Below are 11,445 nucleotides of genomic sequence, written 5' to 3'. Positions count from 1 at the left end.
TAAATGAGTAACATCTTAACATAATGTAATAAAAACCTGAGGTGTTGGTTTTAACTTGTCTTTTGGTTCCCTCAGTGAGAAATCCTATTTTCTTGGGGGGGACATGTGTTATGTCAGTCTCACGTTTTCCCACATAAGGCAGATATTCACCATAAATATATTTTTTATTATTTGATTTGATAGACTGGTTTTTAGAAAAAAAATTTTTTGTATAGATATTAATAGATGCTTTACTTACTTGTAAAAGGTAAGAACAGCCAAAGATGGGACAGTTTGTCCAGAACCAAACAGTTTCTACCTCCAGACATTCTTCAGAGAATTGGATCTGACATTTGTTAATGTGACTGAACCATTATTTAACATTTAAAAAAACGAAACGTATTTTTAGAGTCTAAACTGACTTTTATACTAATCAGAAAAGTTACGGCAGCAGTGCACTTGAAGGATGAGAGGAAGTGATTATTTTACACATCTAGAGGCTGATTTAGCAGATTCTCAAAATGGCTCGAGCTCTTTCACATCAGACAGAGAGCTTCTGAGAATTTATTTTTTTTAAAGAGTCTTTCCACAAATTCAAAGACGTTTTGAGGTCTGGACTTTGACTAGGCCATTTTAACTCACTAATTGATCTAATACCTTCCATTGCGGCTCTGGCTGTATGTTTATGGTGGCTGTCCTGCTGGAAGGTGACTCAAGTCTTTGTTCAGTGTTGGTTTAACTCATGCTGCTTTGCATGTAGGTCTAAAATTTAAGTGTTGGTTTCCTCTGACCAGAGCGACCTCTTGCAACCTCATGGCTTCAAGAAAGGTCCAATTTGTGGACCTTTCTCAACAGATTTTATCCCCTGAGCTCAGAATCCCTGCAGCTCCTCCAGAGTTGCCCTTCTCTGATTAATGATCTCCTCTCCCAGCCTGTCAGTGAAGGTGGACGGCCATGTCTAGGTGGGTTTTATATGTGACATATTCTTGCTATTTTGGGACGTTGGCTTAAGCCAAAAAAAAAAAAATGCATACTTATACTTTATAAGGCATTTTCTACTTGTACGATGCCTAAACCGCTAATCCTGTTAGCAACTAACATAAAGGTCCTGGAGCATGATGTGGATGTCAAAATATGAGAGTAAATTATTGTGGACCAGAGTAAATGAGACTTAAATGCCCAAAAAATTTATTTTGCCAAAAACAAAAACACAACATGTTCGGTGTCCACACAACAAGCAACAGAGAAAATAAACATGTTTTGTGCAATTTTGGCACAATTTTTTGAAATTTGGAATTCATACTTGAAATTGAAAACGTGGGATGCTATTATATATTTGGTAGATAGTTTTGTAGAGGAGTCTCAGATCTGGATGTAAGGCAAGGCAAGGCAAATTTATTTATATAGCACAATTCAGTACGAGACAATACAAAGTGCTTTACATGATTAAGATATACCAAAATAATAAAATGTAGATAGAAAATAGAATAAAAGCAAGTAGGGATAGAATGTAGTAACAAAAAAGAACATTAAAAACAGTAAAACTGTTTAACTAGAACAGTCAAAGGCAATTTTAAACAGATGTGTTTTTAATCTTGATTTAAAAGAACTCAGGCTTTCCGCACTTTTGCAGTTGTATGATAAGTGCCTGACGGTCTCAGAGTTAGTCCGCTACAAGCTCATTATTGTTGCTAATGAGCTGAAGTTGGTGAAGATTCTCAATCATCCAGGTCATGATCAAGCCAAAAAAGTTTTCCTCTGGCAAAAATTTCATCTGCTTCTTATCAGGAAGATTATGCTCACTTTCCTTTCTGCAATATAATTTAATTATGAATAAACTAAGTCTGGAACAATTCATTAACAGCCTGTGTTTTTGTTTTTAAAAGTGCTGGAGGTAACTTTAGTCCTGTGTTTATTTTGAATTAAATAAACCTGCTTTCTGTTATTTATTTATATATTCATTGGCGTAAACCTGAAATTAGCTTTTCTTTTTTACTAGATGTGAAAGAGGAGCCAAGGCCGAGCGAACGCAGGGAGAGATAAATGAAATGCAAAGCAGAAGAAACGGGACGGCCGACAGATAAACCGAGCTGAACAGAGAGGCAAGTGAACATTTAGGCCTGAGATTACAAACCGGTTCTGCAGACCCAAAGGAGAACGTGTGACTCTGCAAACATCGGACCAGAACTGAAACTGTTTCTGAGGAAGCCGCGTCAGATAAACGCTGCAGGACTCCTGAGCAGAAAAATGTTGAAACATTTAACCATTGTTTTATATTTATCAGGCTTATAATTTATTCACATGAGGAAAGTGCAAATAAGATCCAATATGTTCAGGTGATGCTTCTCAAACAAAAAGATCTGACCGCAGGACCTCCAGGACTTAAATTTAAAACTGTCTCCACAAACCGCCCTGATTCTTATTTGTGTGATGAAAATAAAAGAGTTTAATTTGTTTAAATGTAGTCTAATATTTGTGAGAACTGAAATAAATCCCTCTGGAACACTGTGAGCGTTGAGTTTCTCTAAATGAGGCTCACAGGAGCTTTTATCGGTGGATGCTGAGTTTGCATTGGAAATGAGTTTGATAAAAGCCTTTTTCTCCACACGTCAACGCTCCTCCTCGTCACAGCAGGTCTTCGCTCTGCACACATCAGGAGACGGCGCCGGAAAAACGTCTGCAGACGACGGTCCTTTTCCCTTCGTCTCCCAGCTCCGTCCTCGTTTTTTATTTCAGTTGTTGGTGCTGAAATGCTGCTGCAGTCAGAGAAGGACCTGAGCTGCACCCTGTGCGCCGACATCTTCAGGGATCCCGTGAAGCTGGAATGCAGCCACAGCTTCTGCAGGGACTGTCTGCAGGCAGAGTGGGCCGGGAAACCAGCACGGCTCTGCCCGCTCTGCAAGGAGATATCCCTGCTGAGAGATCCACCGCGTAACCTGATGATGAAGAACCTGTGCTTCGCCTTCACCCTGGGGAGAGGCCAGAGAGCCCCCGCAGGATGCCGGGACCTCTGCAGTCTGCACGCCGAGAAGCTCACGCTCTTCTGCCTGGACCACCAGGAGCCCGTTTGCCTCGTCTGCAGAGATTCAGAGAAACACGCCAAGCACAGCTTCAGGCCCGTCGAGGAAGCCGTGCAGGAGCAGAGGGTCGAGCTGCAGAGCCACCTGACGCCCCTGAAGGAGAACCTGGAGCAGCTCCAACGCGTCAGGGAGAGCTGCGACGAAGCGGCGGCGCACATCAAGGTCCAGGCTCAAAGGACGGAGGTGCAGATCAGAGATCAGATCGAGAAGCTTCATCAGTTCCTGCAGGAGGAAGAGGAGGCCAGGATCTCAGCTCTGAGGGAGGAAGAGGAGCAGAAGAGTCGGGCGATGAGGGAGAAGACGGAGCGTCTGAGCGAGAGCATCGAGGCTCTTTCAGAAACGGTCGCAGCGACAGAGGAAGAGTTCAACAGATCTGAGGGAACGTCGCTGCTGCCAAACTACAGGAGAGCGAAGGAACGAGTCCAGCAGCGCCCCCTGCTGGACGCTCCCCAGCCACCCTCAGGTGCCCTGATAGATGAAGCCAAACATCTGGGCAACCTGAGCTACAACATCTGGACCAGGATGAAGGCCACGGTGTCGTTCTCGGCGGTGACTCTGGACCCGAACACGGCTGAACCACACCTCAGCGTGTCCGCAGACCTCCGCGCTGTGACCTTTGGCCCCAGACAGGAGCTTCCCGACAACCCAGAGAGGTTTGAGCAGCGCCACTGCGTCGTCAGCCGGGACGGCTTCAGCTCCGGGGCTCACTGCTGGGACGTGGAGGTGAGCGGCGAGGAGTTCTGGGGCCTGGGCGTCTTGTCGGAGTCGGTTCCCAGAAAGAGGCGAACGCCGGCCGGGTTCTGGGGAATTTGCCTCTGCGACGGCAGCTACGCAGCAATCTCCCGTGAAGTCCCCAGCAAAGCTCTCCCAGTGACGAAGCTCCGGAGGGTCAGAGTCCGGCTGGACTGGGACGAAGGGGAGGTTTCGTTTGTCGACCTGGAGACCAACGACCACATCCACACCTTCAGACACACGTTCACAGAGAAGCTGTTTGCCTACATCTGCACCAAGAACCAGAGTCCAATGAAGATACTGCCAGCAGAAAAATTACCTGATTAACTGTTTTAGACAGTTAATAACCAGAAACAGGCAGATAACGCTGTCTGAATTGGGTAAAAATTACCTGTCGCTTATACTTAAAAGAAAAAGTCTGGGTCAATTATTTATTTGTTATAACAATGCTTCTTGGCAACAAATCTGATACCATTGCCACGTTTGTAAGAAAAACACCTTTACAGGTGAGCTGAACCTGGCCAAATCCTCTGCTACTGACGCTCGGTCGGTGTTTGAGCCCAGTTTATAGCAGCTGTTGGTCACCAGCTGGGTCAAACGCTACTGTGGGACGGCGTCTCATTCCTCAACTAGCATGTGTCGCATGTCGCTTTAACAGGAACTGTAAACTAGTCGCACTGTTTTTCATAGATTGGCCGATCCTGCGACTTATATTCAGGTGCGACTTATATATCAAATTTAAGTGGTAAATCATATTGACCAACATGAACCAACTAGTAAACATTACCGTCTTTAGCTGCTAGAGGGCGCTCTAGGCTTATGAAAACTATATCCTGCTCTTGCACCACTTACAAATTAAATAAAACATTAACTTACAGACAACAAAGACTGAACACATGTACATATGACGTTTTGCTGTTTGAGTCTTCATTCTCGCAGCAGAACGATGTATGTTGCAGCTTGAAGGAAACAAAACCGTAACAGAATTCTGTTATTGGGCTGTATGTGAAGCTAACATCAGCTAGCGCTAGCTTACAGCTTTGTTGCCAGGGGTGGATTACAACTTCACTGATGTACGTGACGTGAGCTTTATGTTGCTCTGAAACATCCGTGTTGTACTGTTAGCTTAGCACGTAGCACTGTTACGCTAACGGTCTGATTTAGGCGTAATTAGACCAAAACGCTCTGACGAGAACTTTCCCGGTTGGAGCTGCTAGCTTGTTATGCTAATTTACTCCATTCCTCCTCCCAGGTATGTTCCTGGTTATTCAGCCGGCTGTGGATGCAGCTGTGCAATTTAATACTGTAAATTGGCTTACCAGATTAAATGTCAGTTTTTAGTCTTGGATTGTGTGAAATACATTTCTAAATAAATGCTATTTATAGTCCTGTGCGATGTAGGCCTATATATGTTTTTTTTTCTCTTTATGACTAATTTTTTGACTGATGCTACTTATGTTCCGGAGCGATTTATTGTCCAAAAAATACGGTAATGTTCAATGGGAATGAGGTCAAGAGCGGACGCCGTCCATTTCACCCTCCAGTTTCTGATAAAGCCGGCTCTGAAGGGCCGAAGCCTTTTTACATGTTGGAGGACAGAGTTCAGTCTATGAAGAGATGGACTTGCCGGAGATTGCAGAATCTCATCTCAATATCTGTGTGTAAAGAATACCTCCAGATTCAGAATTAGAAATACTTTAATAATCCCAGAGGGAAATTATTTAATTATAGATATGACAGGCTTCAGCTTCCAGTTAGAGCCCACAGCATCACTCTGCCTCCACCAAGAAGTGTTTGGCGTCCGCAGAGAATTTCTGCCATTTAACCCACAAATGTGCCACTTTTAACGGGGAACTAAACTGGCTTTCTAACAGTTTAAGATTTATTGAAGCATTGTTGCAACAAAGATATAAAGGACCAAACACAGATTTCCAATTTTCTTTATTTTAGACCATAAACCTTAAAAAGACAATACATTCCCCAGTTTTGTGCTTACTGTGCTCTTATCACCCCCAAGTGTTCAATTATCGGTCGCCTTTAGAGCTCTGCTGGGTCTTAATTGATTTGCCATGTGCTCTTCATTTCAAGTGGCTTAATTAGGGTGTGAGAAATTAGTTAACAATAAAAAACAGGCAACTAAAACCTTCCAAAAACCTTAAAAAAACATTTAAATAAATCCTTGAAAATAAACAGTTAAAGGTCTTAACAGAAACAACAGTTCCAACAACAATGAAAAGAAAGAAAATATATGTATATATATAAAGTTAAGCCAGACGTATGTATCCATACATACACATTAGTAGGTAGGTGGGTGGGTACATGGATGGACAGATAAATACAGATCTGTCTTAAACTGCAGAGGTTTACATTTCATTAACATACTTCTATAATGTAAAATAAATATGCTGTTTGACGTTCAGTAAATAGTGGCCAACATTCCTTGGCCCATATCTGTCTGTAGTGGAAAACATAATTATTAATATTATTATTATTATTATTATTATTATTATTATTATTATTATTATTATTATTAATAATAATAATAATAATAATAATAATAATAATAAAGTACCTCTTCTTCCCAGAGTTATGCAAAAAGCCATTTGCAGACAGGTTTAATAAAAGCTTTGCAGTCAGGATGGAGCTATTAGACGGTAAAGGGAGATTAGCGTGTGGTTTTTTGCTGTATGTTCTGTGTGATATAAAATACTTTTTGTAATTAAATAAAGATAAACTTCTGTGACTGTGTTTGCTCTTCTTTTGTCCACCATGTTATGTCTGTTTTTGTTTTTCAGTTGCTCTTCTCTGAAATCGTGTTTTATAAATTTTATTGTTAAAACCCATCAGAATTTGCTTTCCACGAAAAGCAATTAATATAGTTAATGGAAATGAGTGCGACAGTACACTTTTTCTTTTTTCATGATAAATAAAGGATATTAAAATGTTGACTCGAGTCACTGGATCACAACTGAGACGGGAGAATCTAAACTGTAAAGGTGGATAAATTGTAAAAAAAAATTGCCTAATTTAGGCAGGAAAATGATGAAATACGGATCAAGAAAAGAAAATGGAAAAATTACTGAATTCTGATAATTGACAAAGTCAAAAAACTACTTTTTATCAACTAAAAATGCTTATATATTAATACCAACAATTACATTTTATTCTATTGTAATATTTCAGAGTTTGTCAATAGGACAATGGAGTATATATATGCATATATATATATATATATATATATATATATATATATAACTCAATCAGTCTGATTTATTGAAAGATCCCATCAATCTTGGATCTTGTCAGTGAAATTAATTCAATCTGCAGCCTGAATTGAAAATTTTCAAGTTTCAGCTATGCCTAGGAAGAGTTGATCAAAGAGGAAATTTATGTTTATTTTTATGAGAATTGAGGCTGGAGGAGTTCTGCCATTTCCTGTTTCTTTCTCTGTGTTAATTATTATTGTCTAAAAGGTGTTTTCACATTAATTAATGTCTTTGTGTAATTTAGTTTACTCCCTTTGGTCAATATTAGTGTTCTCCCGTGTTTAGTAGTTGCTTTGTGTGTTATTTCAGCTCCGTTTGTGTTAATTAGTCTCCATCTCTCAGTTCCCCTTCCTTCCTTCTACATTAACTCACCTGCATCCTGTCATTCTCCACTCGTCCCTCAGTGTTTAAGCTCACTGGTCTCCATAATTCTTTACTGGATCCTGTCATTACCATCTGTTGTGCTTTTGTTTTGTTTGGCTGCTCATTGTACTGCCTGTTTCCCTGCTAATGCTCTGTGTCCAGTTCTCCTTTTGTGGCTCTTATTTTGTCATTAAAAATGTCACCGTAGTGGTTTGGTCCCTTTGCAACCCGACTCAACGGGACGGGTGAAGCTTCAAGTAAAACAGAAACAAAGCTAAAAGCAAAACTGTTACTTGTACGGTACGGTAGGGGGAAAATTAATTAAACAGGAAAAAGCAACATTTACAAAAGCAACACTGAGTCTGAGCATAACTTTAAAGCCCTCTGGTATTTGATGTCTTTACTTCCCTCTCAGCTTCGATGTTCCTCATTTCAGATCATACGAGGAACCAAACAGGAGCTTTTCAGGCAGTCTGATCAAGAGGCACCATGAGAGGCACTGCAGGACTCACACTGGGCCAGAATACTGGGACCACTGGACTATTTCAGGAGATTTAAGGTGGACCTGACTCAACCAACAGTCCAGTTCTCCTCCTCACTCTGAGGTAAAATGTCCTCTGAGGCAGAGAAGGACCTCTCCTGTCCAATCTGCTATGACATCTTCAAAGACCCGGTGGTGCTCTCCTGCAGCCACAGCTTCTGCAAGGTCTGTCTGCAGAGGTGGTGGAGCGAGAGGCGAAGAGACAGCTGCCCGCTCTGCAAAGAGATCTCCTCCGTTCAGATCTCCGCCCTGCAACCTGGCCCTGAAGAACCTGTGTGAAGCCTTTACGCTCGAGAGGAAGAAGAAACCCCCCAAAGCGCCCGGCGACCTCTGCAGCGTTCACGCCGAGCCCCTCAAACTGTTCTGCCTGGATCACCAGCGGCCCGTTTGCCTCGTCTGCAGAGATTCGAGAGCCCACACCAGGACCACGGTGTCCGGCCGCTGGGCGAGGCGGCCCAGGACCGCAGGGAGGACCTCCTGAGGAGCCTGCAGCCGCTGAAGAGGAGACTGGAGCTCCTCAAACAGGCCAAAGGACGCTGCGACCAAACAGCAGAACACGTCAGGGTCCGGGCCAAGCACACAGAGGGACTCATCAGGAATTCAATTCAATTCAATTTTATTTATATAGCGCCAAATCATGAAACATGTCATCTCAAGGCACTTTACAAAGTCAAGTTCAATCATATTATACAGATTGGGTCAGATTATACAGATTGGTCAAAAATGTCCTATATAAGGAAACCAGTTGATTGCATCAAAGTCCCGACAAGCAGCATTCACTCCTGGGGAACCGTAGAGCTACAGGAAGAGTCATCTGCATTGTACATGGCTTTGCTGCAATCCCTCATACTGAGCAAGCATGAAGCGACAGTGGGAAGAAAAACCACCCATTAACGGGAAAAAAAACCTCCGGCAGAACCGGGCTCAGTATGAACGGTCATCTGCCTCGACCGACTGGGGTTACAGAAGACAGAGCAGAGACACAACAAGAGAGACAAAAAAGCACAGAAGCACACATTGATCTAGTAATCTGTTCTACATTAGATGGTAGTAGCGGGTGATCCGTCTTCTCTGGATGATGTCACAGTTAACAGAACGCCAGACCAGGTGTACCTACTATGAAGATAAAAGAGAGAGAACAGAAAGTTAAAGCAGAAATGACAACACATAATGCATAATTGAAGAACAGTAGAACTCAATAGAGTGAGAAAATTAGATCCTGATAAAGGAAGCAGTTCTCCAGGCTCCACCGGCTGCTGGAGGAGGAGGAGGAGGACGCCAGGATGGCTGCTCTGAGGGAGGAAGAGAAACGGAACGGTAAAGAGGCGAGAGAGCGGGCTGAGGTTCTGGACAGAGCCATACGTCTTCTATCGGACACAATCAGAACCACGCAGGAGGAGCTGAGGGCTGCAGACCTCTCGTTCCTGCAGAACTACACGGAGGCATCCACTAGAGCACAGGTGTCAAACTCAAGGCCCGCGGGCCAAATCCGGCCCGTCAAGGTAAGTTATCCGGCCCTCAAGAGCCCAAAAAAAAACAGCATATCATGTCATAAAGTAGAGGCATATATCCTTTTAAAGTGTATAAAGTGGCTAAATCTGTGCCTCCTGTAAGTGTAACTCACCCCAATATCAACTTTTTTTGCAGATAAACTGTATAAACTGGGCCTAAGGTTGCTACTTTTATGTTACTATGCATTTTCTATAGTACTGTGTGAACTGGAATGAAATTATGAAATGAAAAGTATCGTCTATACACGTGCAACCGGCCCTTTTCATGACTTCGTGATGCCAAAGTGGCCCCATATAGAAATGAGTTTGACACCCCTGCACTAGAGTGAAATACTGCCCCCTGCTGGACGAGCCAGAGCCAGCCTCAGGAGCCCTGATGGACGAGGCCAAACATCTGGGAAACCTGACGTACAACATCTGGAGCAAGCTGAGGAGGATGTTCTCCTTTACTTCCATCCTCCTGGATCCAAACACGGCTCATCCTGATCTCATCCTGTCTACGGATCTGACCAGCGTCACGTTTGGGCCGAGGCAGAAGCTCCCCGAGAACCCGGAGAGGTTCGACCAGCACCGCTGCGTCCTGGGCTCCCGGGGCTTTAGCTCGGGGGCCCACCGCTGGGACGTGGAGGTCAGAAGCGGTCAGAACCGGGGCGTCGGCGTGGTGAAGGGGTCCGTTCAGAGGAAGGGAGGCATTCAGGACGGGTTCTGGGGGATCTGTCTGTTCAACGGGAACTTCGTGGCCGTCTCTCGTCCGTTTCCAGACAAAGACCTCCGGGTGAAGAGATTGAGGCGGATCAGAGTTCAGCTGGACTGCGACGGAGGGACGCTGTCATTCTTTGACTTAGACTCCGACAAACACATCCACACCTTCATCCACACCTTTACTGAGAAGATGTTTCCTTTTATAGGGACCGATAATGAGTTACCGGTGAAAATACTGCCAGTAATCGGCTGGTGAGGACACGATAAACCGAAAATGTTCTGCTCACTGGAGGTTAGGGCATTCAGTAACAAAAGCAAACTAATACAGAGATAAGGAGGTATTTTTGGTCTTTACTATGTAATAAAGTAGAAAACAAAACATCCAAATCTTCTCCTGGTGATGAAGTTGAGTGTAACACCAGAACCACTTTTTTTTCTCGTCCCAGTAAGCTTTCATAACAAGTGTCAGAAAATTACTTTAGAGTTGACGAGATCAGGTGGGACCGCTGTCGGCTTCTGGGTGAGGAAAATTTATTGATTTTTAAAAAGGAAGAGGTTTGTATTTTAAATGAAAATCTTTTTTGTATATAAAAAAAATTACAATTTAAATGCAGTTTATTGGTTTTATATTCAAACTCCAGCAGAATCTGGGTCAGCACTCCGGTTCAGAGAACCCTCTCTGCTTCTCTAAGGGCAGGTCTCACATTAAATGACCAAATGTCCTTCCATACAAACAGCTCAGTGATTTCACAGGAACATTGAATTCATGCACAGATGTTCACATAGAAGTTATTGTTCTGTTTATTCCTCATTTCTGGATAAAATGCATAATTCAGACCGTAGTTCTACACAATTTACAGATTACTTTCTAAAACTTACAGTTCATTTTCTGACTTTAAGGAACCCGAGCGAATAGTGGAACATGCAAATTGTTTCAAGTGAATGAAATGTTATTTAGGGAAAGTATGTTTATTTTCTAGAATTTAGAGAAGAATCTCTTTCTTAATCCTATATTAGCAATTATAAATATTGATTTCTGGGCCTTATTGGTTACTTTCCAGTATTTTAAAGGTTACTGCAGGAAACTTAGTTATGCCTAAATTTTAATCATATATAAGCATTAGTTCTTTTTATTTAAAAATATAATTTTTGGAATGAATTCATCATTTAGAACACTTTCACACAATTTACAGGTTACTTTCAGGAACTTGCAGCTTCTTTTCCCGATCTTACAGGTTACTTTCAACAACTTAAGAGAATACTGGAACATG

General features: G+C 42.6%; 3 protein-coding genes across 3 annotated transcripts in view; all 3 read left to right on the top strand.

Annotated features, from left to right (window-relative positions):
* The window catches only part of LOC118567219 (nuclear factor 7, brain-like), a gene marked incomplete in the record, with an annotated part of 854,268 nt that overhangs the window by 457,875 nt on the left and 384,948 nt on the right, over positions 1–11,445 (top strand).
* LOC105938243 (zinc-binding protein A33-like) lies at positions 2,730–4,370 on the top strand. Its single transcript, XM_012879917.3, has one exon. The coding sequence runs from the start codon at positions 2,730–2,732 to the stop codon at positions 4,116–4,118; it is 1,389 nt and encodes a 462-aa protein (XP_012735371.2). The 3' UTR covers positions 4,119–4,370.
* LOC105938227 (E3 ubiquitin-protein ligase TRIM39-like) lies at positions 8,031–10,431 on the top strand. Its single transcript, XM_036151917.1, has 3 exons — positions 8,031–8,126; positions 8,364–8,536; positions 9,797–10,431. The coding sequence occupies exons 1-3, from the start codon at positions 8,031–8,033 to the stop codon at positions 10,428–10,430; spliced, it is 903 nt and encodes a 300-aa protein (XP_036007810.1). The 3' UTR covers position 10,431.

This window comes from Fundulus heteroclitus, chromosome 20 (assembly GCF_011125445.2).
Source record: "Fundulus heteroclitus isolate FHET01 chromosome 20, MU-UCD_Fhet_4.1, whole genome shotgun sequence".
Taxonomy (NCBI): Eukaryota; Metazoa; Chordata; class Actinopteri; order Cyprinodontiformes; family Fundulidae; genus Fundulus; species Fundulus heteroclitus.
The sequence above is the reverse complement of the archived record's forward strand: the minus strand, read 5'-3'. Positions and strand labels throughout refer to the sequence as shown.